Genomic DNA, 23,510 nt, shown 5'->3' on the forward strand with positions numbered 1-23,510 from the left:
AGAGAGTGCCACTGCCTTGTTCCTGTGGCGCGTCTATAAAAAGAAACAAGTATAGCGTGTTTGGGAACAAATCTTAAAAAATGGTGATGTCTCCACAAAATGTAAGTTTCTTTTATTTTATTTTCTACTGAAAGGGAAACTGATCTATTTTTTTTTATATGGCTTCATACAAGAGCAAACAAATGAATTTCATCAATGTGATAACTTTATTTCTAAATAACTTTATTTCTAAAGGACTTTTCAAAATAGGTTACAAAGTGTTCTGCACACAATATTGTGACGATATACGTAAATACTACAAAGGTCCAGCTACGTTGAAGGAAGCAAAACCTAAAAGTAAATTGTGCTCCAGCTAAAGAAAGTGGCTTAGAATAACACAAGAGGAGGTCTGATTATCAGGAATAAATAGTAAGATTGTACAGTTACTGCATGGGCCTGAGATACTTGGGCTTACTGGGTAAACCATTTCCTGCAAATCCGGTTAGACTGAAACATTAAGAACAGACAGAAACGTAACGTGGCACTATTAAAATGTACACATAAATGCACCAATTAAATACTATTGGTAAGTGGCACTCATCGTTTCATCCGGATCTAAATAAAGTCTCTGGCATCTATTGTTTTAGTGGACAAAACACCCAGCAGTTATTTCGAGCAAAACATATACTGCGTCATAATGTGAAGAAACAAAGTACAGTATATACAATGTATGCCACTATATATGCCTTTATATGTCACGGGCTATAAATGACATTACAATTTGAATCAGGCAGAAAGCTTGACTGTCTCATATATAAATAGTATTTACATGAATCAAGTACAATCCTTTTAGCAACTATTATGAAATCTTAAGATGTCTTGTTGTTACAGATGTACACGTTTACTCGCACAGTCTCAAAAGCCAGATTTTCCAAACATAACAGATCAAGGTACTGCATATAATACAAGGTAGCTACATATGGGCAAGTGGTTGTTAGTGCATAAAGGGCGGAGGAATCTTAATGAACAAACTATCATGTAATATTTATAGTACTATTATCTGCAACAGGTTACACAACCTAACCCTCAAAATACTGAATTCGTTTCAACATGTTATCACTTTTTTTTATTATGGTTTCTGATTCTTGCAAGGAAGCTCCCAGCACATTCCTTAACAACCCAAATGTTGAGCTAAAATATAATCAATTATTAAATAAATACAAATAAAAAAATATTTATTTGTGAATCCAATTCAGTGTTGTTGGTTGGATCGTATCAAATCAGGTTTTAGGTTTGTGGTTATGTATGATATTCATAGCTATAAGGAAGTGAAATTTGACCAAGAGCCAAAATTCCTTCTCACTGCCAGGGAACCAAACATCAATATCACAATCAAAGCCACTTAGTGATTTTGTTACTGGAAAAGGTTTTAACCTTAGCACTCTGAGTGCTTTTGTTGGATCCATCAATCCATTCATTTTCTACACCACTTGAAGGCTATCCCAGATAACCTTGCGTTAATGGACTGACTCACGCAAAACCATTCATTGTCACGTTTTAGAGGCAATAACAACTCAACTTTACAGACATACTGTAGAAGAAAGCCAAAATAACAAGACAAATACCAGCTCCACAAAAAGTCCAAACCTGGATCCCAACCCAAAGCAGATGCCGGCTCGAGTTATTTAAAGAAAACACAATCAAAATACACCATTAATAGTTTACATGTGATGTCTCCTCGACTTAAGCGATTGCCTCCTCTTCCTCTTCCTGTGGCACTGCTCCCTCCGCTCCGGCCAGGGGCAACCGCCCTCGGATGCTCGGAAGGCCTCATCATACTCATCGCTGTCACTGTCCGCCTCAGCCACTGGGAAAACTTTGCCTGGGAACACTTCTTCCAGCTTGGTCGCGAAAAAGGCCTCGAGGTCGCGGCCCGCTTGCGCCACCTCCGAATCGGGCTGAGGTTGGACAGGATGACAAAATGCTCACAGCAATCGGCAATAACCAGACCATAAAGCCAACAGATGGAAGGTAATATACATATCAACTTACATAGTTGAACTTTGCACAGTTGTGGAACATGAGATAGACATCCGCCACAAACTGGTCAGGTGAGTTGTAATGTTGTGTGCTCCTCTTGTTGAGTCGTGCTCGGATGATGGACAAGTCAATAGGCCTCTTGATGATCTGATAGTAATGACGAGCCTGCAACAAGAAGTATGGACGTTTGATATTTTGACTTCAACCCTCAACCCAGCACCACTGATTTCAGATTCATCCGAATTCATCCAACCTCTGATTGGTTGGTGAGTGAAAAACTAGTCGACTTCTACAAGCAACATGTCCGTGATGATCTGCACACTTGATTATGTGTGTGGCGCAATTGCATATTGCCGATGCTATAATTTTCAAGAAAGAGAAAGTATGAAAAGCACTCACAAGTGGACTGACAGGCTCGTGAAAGGGAGCACTCAGGATGTTATTGAGGATCAGGAGGGTCAAACGTTCACATCTCTAAAAGATAGTTTTTAAAAACAGAGCAAGAGCACAAGTGAGCGTGTGAGTCATCAGCGATTGTTTGAAAAAGGATTTCCCACTTACTCTCTGATCACATGGAGACAAACCATGCCCTGATGTGTGCTCCCCGGATGTTCTTCTATTTTCACAGTCATACTCAACTTCTGGTTGCACAACATCTCTGCACAAGCTGCAAAGCCAGTCACCTCTGCAAATGACAAGTAAATAGCTGCTTTGGAGGCTAGCGTTGAATCGGTGAAAACTTGTATTCTGAGCAAGAGAATTGGAAACTTACAAAGGGAAGCTTAGCAGAGGTGGGATGTGACACGACAAATGGTAAACCTTAGGACAGCGATCACAGCACAAAAGATCCCCACCGATCAGACACACTCCACAGAAGTCCTCACTCTCAGTTTCTTCATTGTTCGCCTCAACTTCTTCTGTCCTCCTTGGCAGGCCAGGATTTGCAATTAGAAGTGGCCTCTGAGCAGGTCCAATGGTGAAGTCTTCCTCGAGGTCAGAACGCAGAGGCTGTGGGTCATCTGGAGTTTCATGCTCAGATTCTATGTCAAGTTCAGACTCCACAGAGTCCTGAGAATCCACATGCTGATCGGACAAATGTTCTGAATCTTTTTCTACGTCTACCATGGTGTCAGCTTCTGGTTGGGCATCTGATTCGGTTTCTGCAGCACCTGAGTCTGCATCAGCACCGAGTTCTCCTTGCCCGTCTTCAGATCCTGCTCCTGAAGCTGATTCTGAAAATGCGTCACATTCAAGACTTGGATCAGAAGCCTCCATAGACTCGTTTCTATTGCAGCTTTTCACAACTTCATTCTCTTGGCTTGGACCTTCCAGTTCTGTCTCTGAGGAGAACTCCGGTGATGTATCTGAGTCGAATTGTTCTTCGATTTGAGAGGCGACAGCTTCTTCTGAGACTGACTTGGGGTCAGAGTCAGAGTCAAAGTCGAGTGCAGAGGTATTATCCAGAGGATCATCAGGTGACAATGTGGATGCTTTTGGAAAGCTGGCCCTTGGGCGAGTATCCCACTCACTGTCAACTGTGAGCCACTGATGATTTTCTGGAGACCGTGATGATGTGACTGCATGGGTCTTTATGGTATCAGGACCTCTTGACACAGCCTGTAAGAAAAAAAATGAGAAGGATGTATAACTTTATAATCCTGATGATACATGTAACTCAAACACTATTAGTAAAGAAACTATTATGTGTTATTTGATAATGATAGAGCAACTGAGAAAACAGGATCAATGGCTTGATGATTTAGTTTGAAGCTGTTAAGTGTCAGTTGAAGCTATCAACGGCCGCCACAATTTACATTTGGACAAGTAGTGATGGAAATTTAGATGTAAACGTGATCATTGAGGTACTGCCTAATTGATTAAAGAAGAAGTTGTTGCCATGGTTTTCAGTTCAGGTAGCGGTAGTATTACCCCACAGCTCTGATAGGTGTCACATGTAGCGTGCCGCTTCTAATTGGCGAAGCTTAGCGGGAGATGAAAGCGATAATGATAAATCCTTCAACCCTATTCTACATACTGTACCTTGTATGTTACATTGTGCCAGGTTTGTTGCTGCAAATTATCCTTCTCCATTGTGCCTGCAGGTAAGGGGTCGCTCTGCCTTCGTCCATGTGGGGGAAGTTGAGAGATAAGAACTTTCAGGCGTTCGAGGCAAACCACTGGAACTCTGGCTCTTTCGGAGTCTCTCTCAGAATCTCTGATGCTTCACAAGATCATGAGTGACAAAGTGTAAAAATTGTTAACACCTCAACTTATATAAATATCACGCTTGACTCTGCATACCCGTTGTGACCGTTTCTTGACACATTGTGCCTTTCCTTGGCATCATGACGACCTTCATCATTTAAGCATGGAGGATCTAACAAGGGGGTAAATACGGACCTTAAATCACATCATCAGTGACGTTAATAATTTTAAGAATTAGTCACTTCCCATCACCTGGCTCAGTTTTATAGGAGAGTAATGGAGCCCGCCGACCCCTGGTCAGGATTACGTCGGCTGAGGTTTCTTTGACAATGCAAAGAACACCATCTGAAGCTCTTCTCTGCCTCGAGTCTGCACCCACATACTAAACACAACATAATCACCATGACAAATTGTGTTTCGAGACTTCACCAGACACTTGAACCTAAATCTGTATCTGTGTATCTACCTTCCTTGTTGTCATATTTGGAGCTCCCACATCAGGACTGTGAGTAGATCTGGTTGGCCTTTCAGAATAAGAGCCGCCGGCTGGCGCTGCTAGCTCTACAGGGATACTCTGTGAACGTCTCTTCCCGCCTGTGCACGCTGAACTTGGGTTGAGTCGGCACTGCTCCACATTAGAGCCACAGTTGTTGGCTGTCACAGACACCTCTAGGGACGTAGATCTCTGTGGGGAACACGCATGAGCATAACTCAACAGTGTTTCAAGCTGTGCCACATGCACAGGTGCACCTGTTTGTGTCATGAACAGCAGACAGAGCGAGGATGTGCAGACAACAAAAACATCAGTCAGAGCCTAGCCTGGCATTAATTCAAAGCAAGTGGTCCTTCAGAATCACAGTCGCATAGATTACTCTCATTGTTTATGCAATGAAAGGATTGTTTACAGCAATAACTACGGCATGTAAATTCCTCATTTAGAAAGCGGTGTGTTCCTTTCATGAAAGTAGAAGCAAGGAATTGCCCTTAGGTTTTGGGGGTGTTTTTTTTCTTTGCTTTTGTTTATTGCTGCGGAAGTAAAGTTGAAAGAAACCTTAACACCAAAGACCTGGACATTCAATCCAAAAATCAGAGCCAGTGAATTAAAGTGGTGCTTTGTGATATGAGTGACCTTAGCCGTCATTTGAATGATTTTTTTTTTTTTTTGCTTTGACTTGGTGTTAGTATTGTATGGTGGCATAATGTATTGCATTTGTCTGACATCAAATCGAGCTTCTTCAAAAAATTCAGATGAGTCTTTAGCTGGTGCAAGTGGGAGGCTGGAAAATCATTTGCTTTTTATACACGCCCTTCTTTCCAAATTGAGGTCAGGACAATACAGAGCACCTGCTCCTGAGGATCATGCGATTAAAACAGTCACCTGCTCTGTACCTCCACAGCAGATATAGTATGAAGGATTGTGACTGATTCAGAACATACTTTAATCCTTCTCAGAAATGGTGGGGAATCTGTCAGAGTGCTAACGGAAGCTGAAATGAGAGTTCCACTATTCCCTGAGTGGCTCATTATCATGGCAGGTTAAGTTACAGGAGTCATTACGCTCAAGTGGTTTTATGTCATGTTCACAGGCTGTGACACAGAAATAACGCATCTTGGTGTTTCTGTCGCTGTCTTTGTGATCAAGCATCCTGAGGATTTTTAGAGGAATCATTATTGTGGTTGTGTCAGTAAATTGTGACTGGGTTTTTGGATGCTTTGACGTGAAATACGAAAATTCAGTTTCTCTGTCATCCTTTCGTCATGAAAGCAGAAACTACTTTGTGTTGCACCATCTGTTTTCAGGCAAGCTGTCAGCTGTGATCATTCTGGCAATAAATTAAACTGTGTGTTTTAGTTAAAGGACTTTGTAGATTGTAATTAAAATAGAATAATCTTGCTCTCTCTTAAAATAGGTAAATCAGTCACTGCCAGTGTGCCACCATCATGTTTGGGTATTAGCTTAATAGAATTTCATTTATGCCAGTAAGTGAATAATATGAACAATATGAAATGGTTTTGAATCTGTGCAGGTATTTGAGAAGTATATACGTACAGTAAGTATTTAGTTTTATTTAGTATTTTTTTAATTCCTTATTAAACAATGCAATACTTGGGAAAACTTTCTCTCACCCGGACAGTCGTTGGACCTTGTAGTAACAAGGCAGGAGTGATTCGCTGCTGTTCTTTCCTCAGATCTATTGCTGAAGAAACCTGAACCTGTTGATGTTGGACAGAACTCTTCTCGCTTCTGTTGGGAAGTGGCCACTCGTGTTCTGCCACAACTCTTTGTCCATGACTCTTCTCCACTCTGTATCGCTCGTCCTGGCTTTCCTCAGCCACGACGTCTTGCTCCACAATCGTATCACAGAGTACCTCCTGCAGACTTGCGCTGCTCGATAACGTCTCCTGTGATGGGACGTGGCTCGGGTTTGACTGAGGTTGATCTGCACTCTGCAGACCATTGCTGACTGGAAGCGACCCTCTCTGGTGATGGTGACGGAGATGAGATTCGGGAAGTGACTGGGGCTCGGAGGTGCTTGCTTGTGGCTGCGATGCAGGCCTACGACTGCAATTACTCTGGATTGGTCCTCTGAGGGGGGCATGTGATGGAGGCGAAGGGCATTGGGACGATGTTTGCAAGGCGCAGGAGTCACTAGAGTCCCAGCACCTCAGCAGCTGCTGGCTCTGCATCTGGCACCCCGGGCCAGTTGGAACATAGCTGGACTTATAGAGTGGACCTCCGACCTGGCTCTTGTCCAGATCTGTCTGAGAAGGCATGCCATGCAGGCAACACACTTGGGGCTCATAGCACATCTGGCAGCCATAGGCAGGTTCTCGTCCTCTGTGGCAAACAGGTGGCAGAGCCAAGCATGTGATAGGCTGGGGCCTTAGAACGGTGGAGCATGCCAAGCCCTGAGGGTAGTGGCAGTTTCCACCTTCCACAGTCAGCTGACCTGCGTAGCACAGTTACAGTAAAACATATGCAGAAAAATGCCCCACTCAATCATTTATTGTCAATAAAGAGTATGATTCAGAAGGGCTCGAAATGGTACCCTGAAGGGGACTTTTATAGTTATTATTAATAGCATTAAAATGAGTAGTATTAATTCTTACTTTATTTGTTTAATGTTTGTAACCTTTAAAAGAAAGTATTATTTTTTTTACAACTACGTATTCAGTAAGAGGCAACAGCTGCAACTGTTATTGAAGGAGCATTTGAAATATGAGCCTGTGAGAAAAGTGACTCTCCTGTTTATGTTCACATTTATACTTTAGCGCACGATCAGTCATTTTCTTGCAGTCTGCTCAGTAAAAAGGAGATATTTAGAAAACTGGATAATTGATCTTAGGTGTTATTTTACATGAGAAATTTTGCAAAAATCTCATCTCATTCTTGTGGACTCAATCTCGTGAGACATCTCGTCTTTTTGGATTTGTATCTCGTCCCATTCCTATCGTTGTCTTGTTCGTATATTACCTAAAGAGGACATCTGTTTGGTCCAGTAGCTGGCATCCCAATTGAATTTGATTTTTACAGGATTCCAAGTTTCAGACTGCAGTGACGAGTCACGCAATTGTTGCATTTGCAGAGAAATCTGAAAGAAACATAAATAGTCATGTGAAGGGATTTAACCATTGCATTTCCTTCTGCTTTGCTGGAACAGATTAACATCAAGATTTTGTTGGCGTACCAGTCTCCTGCTGAAGAGCACTGGACCCCGGCAATGGTGGGTCGTTGCCCAACTGATGAATTTCTGCAAATGGTTGAGTTGGGCACATGTCTCTATTGCCCCCTGCAGCTGGTCCTCCAGAGGCTGCTGTAAATCCTCTGAAATTTTCTGCAGAGAAACAGTAACATCTCTTGAGGTCACTGGCACGCAGGGACCAATCACCAAACGACTCTCCACTCAATTTCCGTACGTGTTGTTTTAAGATAATTTGATTGAGCACACTGGGTTTTCGTTTGCTTCCTTTAAGGACTGATAACTGATTCCTTACACGTACAAACGCTAACTGGCTGAGAGATAAGAAGGAAAGAAAAAGAAAAAGTAATTACCTCCAGTTGCTCTATTAATAGGTTAGCTCGTTTGTTAAGCTCGTTCATCATAATCATCTTTGCCATCTTAATCTGGTTCTCAGCCTTCCTGTGTGCAATCTTAACTCCATGAACTCTGCAAAAAGACAGAAAATGGGAAATAAAGCTCATATGGTAGGTCAACAAAAGTCCCACTTGCATAAGATTGTAAGACAAATTCACAAAGCACAATGTTCAGTCTAGAGGGGATACAAAAGATCAACAAAAATATTGTATTCAAATGTCAGGTTTTTGTGAAATAAAAAAATCGAGACAGTAAAATGATTTCAAAACTTTTTTGCACCATTAATGTGACCTTATAACCTGTACAACTCTAATGAAAAAAAAATCTTGCTTTTCTGACTATGTTTTGCTTTCTACCAGAAGCCTAAAGGTTGTCTTTTAACGCTGACTGCCATTTTGAGCTGTTCTTAATTCCTTCGCCTTGTGAAAAGCCTGCGTTCCACCTGAAGAATATTTCGACAACATCCCAGGGTCGCGGAACAATGTCAGGAGATTCATTTGTTATGTTAAATTCTTGCTGTCACAATATGACACACAAGTGAAGTCACTAATTTCTTTTGACCCGAACCAACCTGTCCTCTATCTGCTTTGCATTGTTCTCTACTGCAGACCTCCTCTCTTCCACTTGTACCATGAGGCTTTCAAAGAGCCATCGCTGATCCTGGAGAGCCTTCCCAATCTGCACCACCCTGCACACATTAGGTGTAGCATTCACAGCAGGCACCGCAGACGGGAAGTTCATGAATAAACAACGCCAGAAGGAAATGCGGTTCTCCCGGGATGCAGGTGACCTTAGAGCCGACTGCAACATCACCGAAAAACAAAAGCATATGAATACTGAATAGATATGAGGTGAGCCAAGGGGAGTGTTTATGCAGATAATAATGATAAAAGTGACAGGGAACTTTTTAACCTGCACTAAGTCCTTCTTTTGCCGTGTCCTTGTGCTATCTGAGCGTGCGTGTGTGAGGACTGACCTGTGGGTTTTGTGGGAGGACAGGTGACAGCCGCTGCAGCAAAGGAGGTCACAAGACTCACAAAGCAGCTCTAGGGGCTGCTGTCCATGGGAGTGGCACATAAGGAGGGAGCAAGGATACGACCCTGTACCTGACCAAAAAAAAAAAGACAATAGGCAACAGCAATTACAAAACATGCACCAAGCAGGAGCATTTGTGCAACAGGTGTGGATGCATGCTAACTAGCCGCCTCATTACGGACATACATATGCACAGTGTAAACAAAGATCTGGAAAAAAAAATTTGAAGGACCTATTAATTTAACATTCGTGTATTGTTAACGGTGGAGCACTTATTCGCAAATATTTGGATGCACCAATACTATTCTGTATTTGTGTAATATAAATGTATTGTTTTGGTGCCACCCCGTTGGTATCTTTGTGCTTAGGAACTTTGTTGAAGTAAACTGAGAAGCTTTACGTCCTGCTTTGGTGTAGCTACAATGTGTCCTTACTATTCATTGCTACAGACCATCCAACTGCATGAATTCAGACAGTTATTTAAGTTTGCCACTACAAGACCAATCATGAATCAGTGAATAAGAAAGTGAACAATATCTCAAGCGATCCAATCAAGTGTTTGATGCCGCAGCCAGCTGCGGTCCAAAATAACTTTCATTCGCTTGGAAATAGGTCAGCATAAATGCAGCCTTACTGCTCTTTGTCGGCCACCTCACCTCGGCTGACCCGCTCGGGCGCTCGCTCACACTTGCGTGGCTTATGAGCGCAACGTTGTTCGGCGTTCACAAACCTAATGTGACTGCCCACTTCCTGTCTGCCAGCTCTTCGCATACTGCACACGTACTAACACGAAGGGCTCATCATGAGCGAGCGCAGAGGACAAACGGGTGGTCTACAAAAGCTTTTACTCCACTTGAGACTCTTTAAATAGCTGCAAGCTAATATTAGCAAATAATGAAACCTTACAGCCTCTTAACAAATCTGGGACACTCATTTAAATAAAGGTGTGATTAAAATAGCGATCTTCAGGAACCATTTAGCACTTTTACTAAAAGGCATACCCTAAATAATGGCCTGGGGTGTATTTGAAGTACTGTATGCCTTTTGTGTGTTTAAAGAAGAAAAGTAGTGTCTCCATAATGTATTATTAAATAGACTTGAAAACATACTGTATCTGTATTTTCACTTCCTTACTTTGCCAAAAAAAGACGTAATGATAGCTTTCCCCAACCTCCACAAATGATGACACTATCTTAAAACACTTGAATAGAAAAAAGGCTAGATTCAACTGGACTTCTGATTGGAACCCGGGGCAGAAAACACAGGAACATGGAAGATCCGGAACACCAAACTGTCCAACGGGCCAGTAAAGAAAAGTAAAATAAAGGACTCAATGAAAGAAGGCTTGCCTGGTCCAGAGCCGGAGCCTCTCTGGTGCAATTCGGGCCTTTGCTGGTCGTGCAGGTCTGTGCACTGGGATGATGCTGTGGCTCTCTGATGCTGATGCACATCTGTGCACTGGTAACACAACCACTTGTTGCACAGTGTGCACAAGCTCTGTGCAAGTGTCATCTCTGAGCACTCTGAGCAACTCTGATGAAGGGGAACAGAAGAAAACAACACGTTTAGCAGTTAGAACAAAACAAAGACTTTTTGCATACTCTCACTCGATTATAGATTTGTTGTCACCCTGTAGACATGTTTTATTTGGATCACATTCACATGTCGTGTCTATGATTGTAATCGACGTTAGGACTGAACAATTGACCAAATTCAAAACAACTTTGCAAGTAGTTCAATGTAATTTTAAAATCGCAAAGGCTAGAAGTTGGATAAAAAAATCAGTTAGTCAGTAGACTTTATTTTTTTCTAAGTGTTGTGTATTTTACTTATTTCCTTATTTATTTATTAAGAGTCAAGATAGGTTTATTGCACAACTTTATTGTCTACAAGCATAACTTTTAAGTGTCTATTGTAATCCTGAAGGTTAACTTCAGTGAAGCTTTCACCAGAGAAGATTCACTGATTAGATCAGCATGAATAATAATTTTGAAGGATATAAAAATATTTCTGCATGCATTTAGGAGTGCCAACAGAAACATACTGTCAAAACCTCAGCAAAACCCCCATATGTGGTACACCAACGCAACAAACCACACAGCAAAACAAATCATCGATGCAATCCAAGACCTTACCTTCTCCATCTCCGTGCCTTGGCAGAGTGGCGTTGCCTTTGCAAAGAGAAGCGTGTGCCGCCTGGCACCTCCCTTGGCAGCGGGAACACTGAGAATGCTTTTACCTGAGGCTGGAAGCTCTGTACCCCGGAGGAGACCGCTTAGATGAAAGCCTCACGGCACGCTCTCCTCGTCACTTCATCCGAGCGAAGGACCCCCCCTCGCTGTGGTGGAGGAGAGAGAGAGAGAGAGAAGGTGTCACACTTAAATTCATCCCCTGCTTGCACCACACAAATTGGGAAAATCTCCCTTTTTAAATAAGACCATGCATAATAATTGGGAATTGGGGAGATGAGATAATTATGTTTTTTTTTTAATGGGCCAAAATTTCCCCAGAAGCTCTTTTCGTGGAATGGAGGAGAGGACCAAGTGAAGGAGAAGGGGGAGGAACATTTGTATGCCAGCAGGTAGGCAAGTCCAAAAGAAGGATGTTTGGGACAAGACAGAGGCAGCTGTGGCCTTCTTCTGTAGCCCTGTGTCAGCATGAGTGTGAGGGCTAATGTGGCTCATCAAAAGCAGGTCAGCCTCTGATAAGCTCCAGATGGGACCGGGTTACATTCCTGCAACCCTTGCTAAAATTATGAAATCAATTAAGATTCTCGTGCCGACTGAATGAGATCATTACAATCTAGACCACAGCCCGGATGGGTGATTACATCAACCGATATTAGGGCTTCTCAAATTAATCATTATCATCCGGCGTTTTAACAATTAAAGGTTGATATATTCCCAGGTTCTCATAAAAAGGGTAAATGCAACTCTGTCAAAGATGATGTGTGGCCTCTTTGGTTTTTATACGGAAGTCATCACTTCATGGCAAAGAAAATGGAGCAGAAGATATGTGGTTCAAGGTTAAAGGAAATGATCCATAGATACCGTTTTGCTAGTAATTTCACTTCTTAGGTTTCTTATGTACTGCATACATTTATGGTCTTAATCTAAAGCAAAATACAACAGATCATGTTTTTGTGTGTGTGCTGATGTAGTACTTGAAAATTCCTCTCTGTTATGAAGTTAAACAAATAGTAAAAAACTAAGTATTGTTAAGCAATCAAACATTCTGACTGTATTTCAATTGGTGTTGTAAGGGTTAAGGGACCAAAAGAAGTTGTTTTATTTGTGATACATGCACCCTTAAAATGCACCCTTTGTGCAAAATAACCCAAAGTTGGGTCAAAATGATTTTTTTTATATTTTTTTTTCTGAAACATTACGGTCACTGTATCACTTGAAACACAAGGTAAAATCTGCACTGCGCTGGGTAAAAAAAAAAACTAATTATCTCAAAAACCTGAAAAAACTAAATACATATTTTCAATTAGCTTCAAAAATATGTTTCGAAACATAAAGCCTTATGTGTTTGCTGACCAGTTTATTAAGCCAATTCATCGGTTATCAGAATTTTTTTCACAAAATCACAAATCAAGATTGCGTTGCAAAAGCTCTCTGAAGATGTTATTTATCTGCCTGACAACAACCTCTGCAGCAGGCTGACCTACAAATGTGGTAAATTTCACATCCTTGGGTGCTTCAGTAGGGTGCTCAGAGCAAATCCGTTCCCCGCAGTGTGCCCATGGACCCAATTTGAAAACACAATTAGTCGGTCGTCATTCACTCGGCTTTTAATATGGGCACAATGGAACAAAAAGGGCACAAAGCTGTCTCCTGTTAGCTTCCATTGCACAAAGATAGAATAACATGCCAGAGGCATCACAGTTTGTCTGTTGACTGCCTTTTACTAAAGACCCCTCACAAGAGATTAAAAATTTGCAGTCCAAATTTCGGAATGCACTTCTTTCTTCATGGAGTAGATTTAAAAAGCAGATAAATGAATAAAATAAATACATGTTGAACTAGATTGGTGTGATTTAATTCAATTTAATTGTATTTTTATATTTTATTTGTATTTTTATTGAGTTATAAATGTAATTAACATTTTTTTTTCCCAATGATTCGATTTGATTATTTTGAGTGGAATTGTGTTTTATTGTAAAATAAGACAAATTGTGCATCAAATTCGTGTGTCATTACTAGAATTGCAGATTGTCTTCACTTTTAATATCTTTTAAAAGAAAAATATTTGACCAGTTTTTGGTCGTCTGATTTGAAAACAAGTTATTTGTCAGTTTGTTTTGTAGCTTTTACTGTATAAAATATGAGGTGCTCATATATTTATTTGGGTTGACAGTCATAATGGCCCTCCGGAAAAAGCTATGACTACAATGCGGCCCGCGAAAAAAATGAGTTTGACACCCTTGCTCTAAGTACTATAATTGTACCAGTAGCGTGCAGGAATCAACTATTGGATGCACAACTTTGCCTCACCAGTAAGATTGTCCAACAACTGTGCAGAATTATCATCCAAATTATCATACAGTTGTAAAAGGAAGTAGAGCAGTGCAAAACAACTTTACGAATAGGACATATATGTGACTAGCGCGCTGTGGACAGATGACGTTCTGTTCTGTAACTGTTCAAACGTAATAGTGAGAAAATAATATCGTCTTATGATAATGATCCACCTGAGCATTAAAATGTTTCTAATGCAAAAACAGGACAGTGAAGCGACACAAGCCCCGCCTCCCGCATCAAGCGCCTGCAGCTTCAGCATCGGAACACATTTTGGGAGATGACGCACCTATCTATCGTGGCAGCGTGGCGCAGTATAATAAAAAATAAATAAAATAAATAAACATTACACAACAACCCCGGACAACGCCGATCACAAACATTAGGTTAATCATTATTGCTGGCAAAATAATGTTTGGAGTAGTAAGAATGTGCACCCTGAAGTAAACATCCTACCAGGTGTGCGTCAATTCCCTGTGCGCAGCTCCAGTCCCGCCGAGACTTTCTTTCTTCCTCTTCCCTGACTGTGTCACAGCTTCAATGTCAGCCTCCCAGATTTTGCTTCGTGCACCCTTCTTCGACTTGTTTATTAGTTTGTGTTTTTGAACCTTGCTCTCATGCAGCAGCATCTCGAGCGTCGGTCACCGCCAGCGGATGTCGCTCTTTGGGCCGGTCAAATTTGGGAGCTTCACATCTCGCGAGACTCCGTAGTTCTCGTGGATTACTTCTGACGTCTTGTGTAACGGGACATATTCTCTCCTAATAAAAACATAAATGTAGATCATTCACGGGTGATTACTTAGGCACCAATATTGTTATAATACTGACCACTTCAACACATCATCATGGTCAATCAAATCAAAGCAGCACCCTCATCATGAGGTTGAAACTTTGTGCTTATTTTTTCACTTCCGATCATCTTTTTTTCCACTAAATTGCTAATTCTGCTTTACATGGGCAACTGCCTATAATTGCCTGTGCAATCAATCAGATCGCCTCTGAGTTGATGGTACTGCTACCATAGTTGCACACAGTGATTCCATCTTACTTGGAGTGAAGAGTTAAGTGCAGACAAGCACTGGAAAAGAAACATGTCAGCCCGAGTCAACAGGGAACTAATGAGAGCATGGCAGTGACAGCCACCAGTGATGAAACCAGACATAATTAGGTTAACATAGCTGCTGTTAGACTTACCAGGCCATATGGGATTTCTGCAGAGGCCTCGGTGGATGCCGAATGTAACCTGCTTCTCTTTGGCACACTTGGATGATTTAGAGGAGACAACCAAAGATAGTGATGATGTTTAACATGTACAACATGCATTCTGAGTTGTTTTAATGAAGATTTTTATTGAAAGATTGCAAAATATCTTTACAGTTCACCTTCTTGATGCACTTTAGAATAGATTCCGATGCTTCTGCCTTGAACTGATGCAGCATGGAAGCATACAAACTGTACATTTTATGCCATTGTCGTGTCACATATACTCTTTACAAGTCTACCAGTGGTTTCAGTATGGCCAACCTGCTGTGTACCCTCCTGCCATGGTTATAGTTCATACTCTGACCAGTATCAAGGCCAGCTCACATTGAAATATGTACTGTACACAAAATAACTGCAGAACGCCAGGCTTGAAATTGGGACGTGGCCACCTTAGTTCTTCTTGTGGAGAAACTTCATTTTGCTCCCTGGAAACATCCAAACAAACCATGGTAATTAGTTTTTATGTAACGTGACTTAAATCATTTTGATAGCACACTTAGAATAAATAAATAAATGATTAACGGCTAGTCATAGTGTTATATTTCCCCATCCATTTTCCATAATTAGGGTCGTGGCTGAGCTGGAGCCTATCTGAGGTGACTTTGGGTTCCACAGTCAATTACAGGACACATAAACAACCGACCACATAGAAAAACACATCTATGAACAATTCAGTCTTGAATTAAACTAATACTGCATGGATTTGAATTGCACTCATTCTTTTAAGAAGGCCTTCAGAAATCTCACCAAGGCCTTTGAGGAACTTGTTGACGCCACTCTGTTCCGTGTCTGGCAGCTCCTCCAGATACTGATCCACCCTCTGCTCAAACAGACCTGTCACAGTATAACCACAAGAGGTCAGTATTACTCCAGCGGTAAGCAGCACAGCTTGAACACAAAGGAGGTCAACACTCCAGCCCATTGACTAGTGAGGGCAAAGAGCATAATCTCGAGCAGGATATAAATGGTCAAATTGCATTCCTTATGTGACAAACTGAGAGTCTACCTTTGGCACGATTCTTCCTGAGCTCTCGGTCTTGGATGAAGCCCGCGAACATCTGCGACTCCATAAAAACCCCCAGGAAACGGCGAATGCTCTTGGACGCCACCGACTTGCGGAAGGCATCCCTCTGGAAAAGGCGCTCGCCGCGTTCGTTCTGGGTGATGAACAGAGAGTAGTGGCCGATTGTCTCCAGGAAGAAGCGAATGAAGGCCTCCGACACCAAACTGTTTAAAGAGTTGTACTCTGCAAACACACAAAAGGAGAAAATAACTTTAGATGGAAGGCTGACATGTTTGAAAGGAAAGAAGAGGTCTTTTACTTGCTCCTATTTTAAGGAGAAACAGAAGTTTGGCTCGACTGGGCAATAAAATGCACCCGCTGCTCTTGACAGCAGAGTGCAGATTGAGCTACACGGCTCGTAAACTTTCCGTCCACTGAGCCTGAAATTAACGAACAAGTGATCTCAATTAATGGACAGTGTAGGTTTGTGACCTTCAAGTCATTCCCCTCACAAAATCACAAAGCCACACAGATGGTCAAAAAGACTTCTCCAGAAACTGCCTGAGGTCAACATTTGACATTTTGCTGCCTTTCAGAGACACTTTCTTGTTATGCGTACTCTCTTCTTATACTAACTGGGTGAACTAACTGATGTGAACTCCTCCGAATAAATTAAGTGTTCTACAATAGTGTTTGAATGTATTCAAATGTGCCTTTATACTACTTAATGTCATTGGGTCATAGAAAGAACATATCAAGCAGTGCAATTTCTTTTTAACCATGTCCATATTTGCATATAGAAGGTACTGTTGTACCTAACATGGAAAGCATCAGTGTCACAGTGAGATAGTTTGTCGCTTCTTTACCTTCGTCCGACTCGCTGTCTGAGTCCTGACTGATGATATCATTCCTCTGCTCCAGCGCTTGTTCCAGAGCTGCTTGAAGTTTCCGTGGCAACAACGAGGCCTCGTCATCCATCTATAAACATACGTATAAAAAGACAAACAGCACAATCACATGAGATAAACAACATTTTACGGGATGATCTTCAATGTGTTTTATAGCCTTGTTAAGGCTCTTGCGCCACACGTTAAAGGACAAACCTGTCTGATGAAACGGTCAGTTCCGAGGTCCACCATTAATGCCTGATGAGAAGAAGAAAACCGTCAGAAAACAACGGCATTCCTTCGCTATTGTTTACGCTCACTAAGGACAACGTGATGACAATTGTGGTATTAAAATATTTGTCTTTACAAAATAGGGGTAAAAAAAAAAAAATGTTGTTTTGTCTACCATATATTCAGAATTAATCAGTAATTGATACGTTGATGGCGTTGAGATCAAGGGGAAAATTCTTCCACGCCCTACTCATGCCTTTATAGGTGTTTGTGACTTAATAGATAGAATAGAAAACCAATGGAAGTATAGAATTGTCAAAAATGGTTTGATACATATGACAACTACAACACACAAATAAAACTGCTTTACATTTGTCCTAATCATTTTATGAAATTGGTAGTGAGGTGAGGACAAACACACTGTACTCACTTCTTCTACAGGCAATTCTTTGAGCTTGGGCAAGGAGTTGGACAGCAGCCCCACCAGGAAGGGAGTCGGACAGCAGACAATGTCCAACATGGACCCGGGCAGAACGGGGATGAAGGTGTGTTGCCAGGAGAAGGGGTAGAGTAGCGCGACCACGGCATGCATGCAGCTGGACAGCGTACTGGCGAAGGGAGGGAGACAAACACGCACAATTATATCACTGGATTGCAGAGGCCAATCAATGAATCTGTTATGAACATTTTGCAATATGTGTTGTTCCTTGTTGGGGCTTTGTGGTGACCACCATTGGACAAATAGGGGGGAAAAAAACTGTATTCTGTCACCACAGATACTAAACTACAGTAAAACGATACTCGGAAGAGGTCAAACCTCTGCCAAGGCTAGGGTTGCAAAATTCTGAAACTTTTCTTGGGAAGAAAATTGCGCAATTGTATCTTTGTCTAAAACAAGTGTCTTCATTGAAGGACATGTAGTTGAAAATAAATGCTGAACACTCAAGCAAATTTTTATACAAACCCAGTTGACCTTTTACTGTTTACATCCCAAAAAGGACTTGGGCGAATATTAAGCTATTAGTGTTATAAAGTTGCTGATCCTTCATACTTTGTCCTTTTGTGGGATTTTTTTTATTTCCATACAAATTGTCACGACATTTTTTATTAAGAAAATAAATACTTGTGATACCTTATAATACTAAACTTGTTTGAGTATACTATTAATTTAACAAAATATTTCAACATTTGAATTTCTTTCGAGTAACTTTCTTATGCAAGCCATGCTTTTTGTTTTATTCTTAATATATGTGACAGGCCAAGAAAAAAAATACATAGTGGGCCGTACGTATAGCCACACACTTTATTGACTGCTATGATCAAATGAAATACATTTGTGTGTGAACCCATGTCGAGGCACATGGACACAGAGGAGTTAGCATGATGAATTATTGAGTCACAACCACTGAACATGCTGCAACAGTTAAATCGGAGCCCCGTTGACGCAAATAGCCCCAAAAATGCAGCAGTTCTGTTCCCTTTTGACAGCTGCGGTATAACATCCAGATCCCAAATAGCAGCCCGTCTTTCTCACGATCCGTCACTTGTTGACAGTGGCTGACCCTCCTCCTCTTCCCCCTTCCCCCTCGTCCGCTACGTACGCTGCAGTGTGTTTCACAAGAGAGTGAAAATAAACTGCGGCCCGATCAGATACGCACATACACACACACACAGGACCAACAAATCAGTATGGATCAAGAACAAGACCCGAGGATCAAACATGGTATGCAAACACGCCCCACTTGAGATACACTTTTAATGAGAAATGTTTATCTGTCCTCACTGTCATCAACAGTCAGCATAAACAAAAGCTGCTCTATCCTATCTCACTTCACACACACACACACACACACACACACACACACACACACACACACAGCCCAGTGAATCATAATCAATCTGTACTGATAAACTCAACATGTTTGGTCATCTGAAGTGAAATGATCATTGCTAAAATATGTTTTCTTGACAGGGTAAAATTAAATTCCATTGGTTGAAACCCAAATTGCAGTATTTTCAGTCAATAAATAACAAGGAGCGCTTATAGTTTTGTTTTGGCCGATGGAAGGCTTGATGATTCCAAACAGATCAGGTCCCAACAGGGGCTGATGGGGCACAGATCTCGGAGGAGCTTCCTCACAGGCTAATCACAGACACACAAATGGTGATACCAAAAAGATCACTTACATGGAACCGCAGTGAAAACACACAGCACTAGCAGAGGTAGCCGCTTTTTATTGGTACAATTCTGTCCCTCTTGTTCTTTACTGAAACTCTGGTTGTATTTTTTTCTTTGGTCTATTTATTCAGGTCTGCAGATCAAACCAATATCATCTCGGTTTTCTCATTTCAGGTCCACACAAATGCTGGTACTGATTAGTAGTGCCGGCAAAGTAATCTGAGCTTCATCCAAATTAGCTGGAAAATGAACCAATCAGGCTTGGCTCTAAGTCAGGGGCGTCAAACTCGTTAATGTCGCGGGCCGCATCGTAGTCATAGATTCCTTCGGATGGCCATGATGACTGTCAATGCCTTATATTATATACAGTATATGCTACACAACAAATTGATGAATAATTAGTGTTGAAATCAGGGACTTAAAAAGGTGAATGGTAATAAAAATTCCCAGAAATATATTTTATTTTTTTTAATTAAAGACAATTTGTAATTTTAGTATTGACACAAGTTGATGCACAATTTGCCTTTGCGGGCCACATAAAATGATGTGGCGGGCCGTATCTGGCCCCCGGGCCTTGAGTTTGACACATACACTCTAAGTGGTAGAAATATGAAGTATCTACAGGTTGTAAATTGTTCAGACTATTTTCGTATCAAACACGTTTAAGGCTTATAATTGGACTCCAAGCCAAACTGTTTGTATATTTGAAGAAAATGTTGGAATGGATGGGAATGTTCCAAAGCTGTATAAGTCACAAGTCATGTGGGTGGGTAGAAAATCTGTTTCACTCCAGCTATTGTCACTGACGATTTAAAAAAAAAAAAAAAGTACTGTTTGCAGGTTGTACAGAATTCCAATTTCTGCAGTAATTGGGTGAGTTCAGTTGGAAGAAGGGTAAAAATAAATTGTACCCTTGTAACAACAAGCAGTTCTGACTCTCTGCTCTCAGGTTCCTAACATTCAAATAGCTTCCCCGTGCGCGCTCATCTGAAAGCAACCAGAGAATGATGGAGACTCTCAAGAGGGAAGGAGGGGAGGGGGTGAATAGGCAAAGGTTGTCGTTAAGTCTGCGGGCGTAAACTGTGATGAGTGAGAGCAACTGATGTGAAAATCAGCTGGTCCGCCTCCTCCTGTCTTGTCTCGTTTTTTGGACAACACATTTTTTTGAGTGTGTAGCTTTCAAAAAGACATATATAGACAATATCAATCAACATTCAATCATACTACTAATCGTTAAATGCAGTAAAGAAAATCAGAAAATCAAACACTATCAAACAAAGTGATCTGCTACTATGGCTTTTATTACTAATACAAGGGAAGGCAAAGAAGTCTGAAGTACTAAAATGCTGATATATATGCTGACAGTTTGAAAAAATATATATAAGTAGGACGACTATTTTTGCACACAAGGCAAAAAAGTCCATTAAATTTATGGGGTGGGAGGAGCTTTATTTTGTCTCTATTTTGTGATGTATTCTATTGTTGTATTGTTGTTTTACATTATACGTTCTGTCAAGTGCAAAGTGTAAAGTTCTGTTGTGTAAGCACTCTATAAATAAACGTTTATTGTGTTGTATTCTATATCTTACAGAGCAATAATAATTTTAATGTATTCATTTATTATATAATTTTATTTCTTCATGAGTGTATGATGTGTTTAGGATTATTAACTCAATGAACTTGACAACAGAGTGTTCACTCACAGTCTCTTCAGTTTACCGAGTCAAAGGTGATGGTGATGTCATCCAGTTAAACATTCGACATGTAAGAACAAACGATACGTTGGAAATAAATTACCCTTAACGGAATGTAGGATAACAATGTCCTTGAAAGTGTGTGAAATTCCAGTACAATAGTAACATGCAGACTGAATGGCTACCGAACAAAGAACTATTGTCTAACAGCTTTTCCTCTCACTGTTTCTCTCTTTTTTTGGATGTAGATTTCTAGGGAAAGACGCATACATAATGTTCCACAGAGGAGCTATTTTGGGAATGAAGAACGTGCCAAGAGCCCAGAGGGAGCAGCCCTTTTATCATGGCAGCCATTAATACGACATTGATGCAAGGAAATAAGAGGCCCTGCACGTAAGCACGCTTACTAATCCAAACAGAGACCTATTAGTCAGCAACTCCACCGACTCTATCATTTAGTCTTGTATATTTTATAATTACAGACATGATGCGGGTTTTGTGACTCACGATGGTATCTCCTCTAATATTGACCGTTTTGTGGTTCGTGTCAACGGGTACGCCGTCAGAAGACAAACGGTGACGGCCGAGCAGCACACAGGAAGTGCATTCTGTCCCCTGCGCAGTCACTGCCCTCGCTGATGTTTGTTTAAAGTGGCCTATTTTGCGTGGGGACTTTTGCATCTCCTCCCTCGCCGCTAGCGTTTGAAAAACTGCGACATGTCGACATGCCGGGTCCCTTGAGACTCCTTGCGCCTGACTGAGAGAATATAATTGCCGTACTTATCTTCACCCATCTATTTGTTACTTACTCCTTCCCGGTTTGTGGTGGATGACGTCGGATGTTACAAATGGATTCGAATGGCATTTGTTTCCGAGGGAATGCTGCATTTGTGTCACAATGACGTACGTGGCAAGCAGTCAAAATACATTGTGTAATCAAATCTTTTATCTGGAGCTCCACCTTAATCTAACAGTTTTCCCTGGCTGCTCAAATAATGGCTAGTTCCACGAGGTTCTCACAAATACTGTATCAATCGAAACTAACCCATACCAAATATTGCAAATATTTTCAAAGTAAATGCTTCTGATTATGTTTAAATATGGACAATAAGAAAACATTCCACCTTTTATACAGCAATCAATCTGACATTGTTTTAGAGTGTTTGAGAACTACGGCAGGGAGCCTCACCTGAGTTTATCAGCCACAAAGATGACTCTGCGCTCCAGCAGAAGCGAGGCAAAGACCCGAACAACCTGCCGAACGCCCAGGCAACCAAACAGACTGTCAAAGTCCACGTGCTCCAATCTGGAGTCGGTGGGCCGCCTAAGCTCGATGACCTGAACAACCACAGAGTTAACATCTAAGAGTGTAGAGCCAGATCATATCAGGCATTAGAAACGAGAAGAGGCTTTCACCAACTTGCACCAGTACTATGAGCATTTAATGTATGTGATGAAAGTGCTAACACAAATGAGTTGACTGTTCTGACCTCATTTCCCGCACCGGGCAGAAAGGTCTTGACTTTGATGAGCTTTCCGGGCGCAGGAAAGGGAGACTCCATCAGGCTCCTCATGAAGGGATAGACCAGCGCTGCTGATACCCCTCGCCGCCGCTCAACCTCATCTAAGATCTAGACGGCAAGAGTGTGTAACATTAAAATGTATTTTCAACACTAAACCTGCTGCACTTTGAATAACATGACCATACACCATAATCAGAAGTGGGCACATTTAATTTGTCTGAACAAAGAATAACTCTGGGAATTCCAAAACTAAAATAACTAAACAAGAGCAAATATAGAGCTGTTTGAAAATGAACCAAAACCACCCACAGCGCTTATCTAGGGTACATGTGCTTGAGTGTGTTTGCATGAACTCACAGTGGAGAACAAGTCAAAACAGCCTAGCCTGCTGATGACACAGTAAACTTCTGGAAGCCGAGGTCCTTTCCCACTCGGCTGCAAGAGAAAAGACCAAATTAAACAGCAGCGATGACAGACTTATCAGCCTAGGCTTGTTTTTTGTTTTTTTTTTATGAGTGAAAGAAGAAAGGGGTAGCAGGAAAGGTTAAAAGGCGTGGAATTCACCCTAAAAATAGAACCCTGGCTTTTTTTTCTATATTCTCACTGACATCTCCAATCTATTTGAGGTGAGCCGCTTCCTAAACACAGGTGCTTTATCTACGCCTGCTGATGCTATCTACCTTCCAAACATACACTCATAGGACGAGACGTTCCTCGAGACACTCGCGCAAGGCCTCAAGAAACGCCAAACCTCTTGTCCATATTAGGTAGAGCATTTTCTCTTGTTTCTTCTCTGCCTTTCCAAATGGATGATTAAATCAACTGTGTGGAGCTTGATTCAAGTGCTTAGG

General features: G+C 41.4%; 2 protein-coding genes across 3 annotated transcripts in view; both read right to left on the reverse strand.

Moving 5' to 3' along the window:
- Window positions 1-258: 258 nt before the first annotated feature.
- Window positions 259-10,895, reverse strand: trim66 (tripartite motif containing 66; the record flags this gene model as incomplete). The annotated part of the gene is made up of 16 exons (XM_085907193.1): window positions 259-1,937; window positions 2,032-2,184; window positions 2,419-2,493; window positions 2,581-2,704; window positions 2,792-3,636; window positions 4,060-4,240; window positions 4,321-4,396; window positions 4,477-4,606; window positions 4,691-4,909; window positions 6,352-7,175; window positions 7,700-7,817; window positions 7,914-8,060; window positions 8,279-8,393; window positions 8,893-9,009; window positions 9,298-9,427; window positions 10,706-10,895. Coding segments are annotated over 16 exons (3,681 nt in total), but the record flags the coding sequence as incomplete, so codon positions are not given.
- A 4,319-nt stretch (window positions 10,896-15,214) lies between these two features.
- dennd2b (DENN domain containing 2B) overlaps window positions 15,215-23,510 on the reverse strand; it is a 30,447-nt gene continuing 22,151 nt past the window's right edge. For both annotated transcript variants that reach the window (XM_085907597.1, XM_085907596.1), the window contains exons 12-20: window positions 23,017-23,094; window positions 22,627-22,767; window positions 22,326-22,474; window positions 17,694-17,871; window positions 17,249-17,290; window positions 17,012-17,123; window positions 16,149-16,388; window positions 15,890-15,976; window positions 15,215-15,567 (exon numbers count right to left, since the gene is read on the reverse strand). In XM_085907597.1, the coding sequence (XP_085763723.1) occupies window positions 15,533-15,567; window positions 15,890-15,976; window positions 16,149-16,388; window positions 17,012-17,123; window positions 17,249-17,290; window positions 17,694-17,871; window positions 22,326-22,474; window positions 22,627-22,767; window positions 23,017-23,094 (1,062 nt within the window). In that variant the 3' untranslated portion in view covers window positions 15,215-15,532. The remainder of the gene's footprint in view (window positions 15,568-15,889; window positions 15,977-16,148; window positions 16,389-17,011; window positions 17,124-17,248; window positions 17,291-17,693; window positions 17,872-22,325; window positions 22,475-22,626; window positions 22,768-23,016; window positions 23,095-23,510) is intronic.

Source organism: Syngnathus leptorhynchus, chromosome 3 (genome assembly GCF_054491065.1).
Source record: "Syngnathus leptorhynchus isolate UIUO chromosome 3, UIUO_Slep, whole genome shotgun sequence".
Classification (NCBI taxonomy): Eukaryota; Metazoa; Chordata; class Actinopteri; order Syngnathiformes; family Syngnathidae; genus Syngnathus; species Syngnathus leptorhynchus.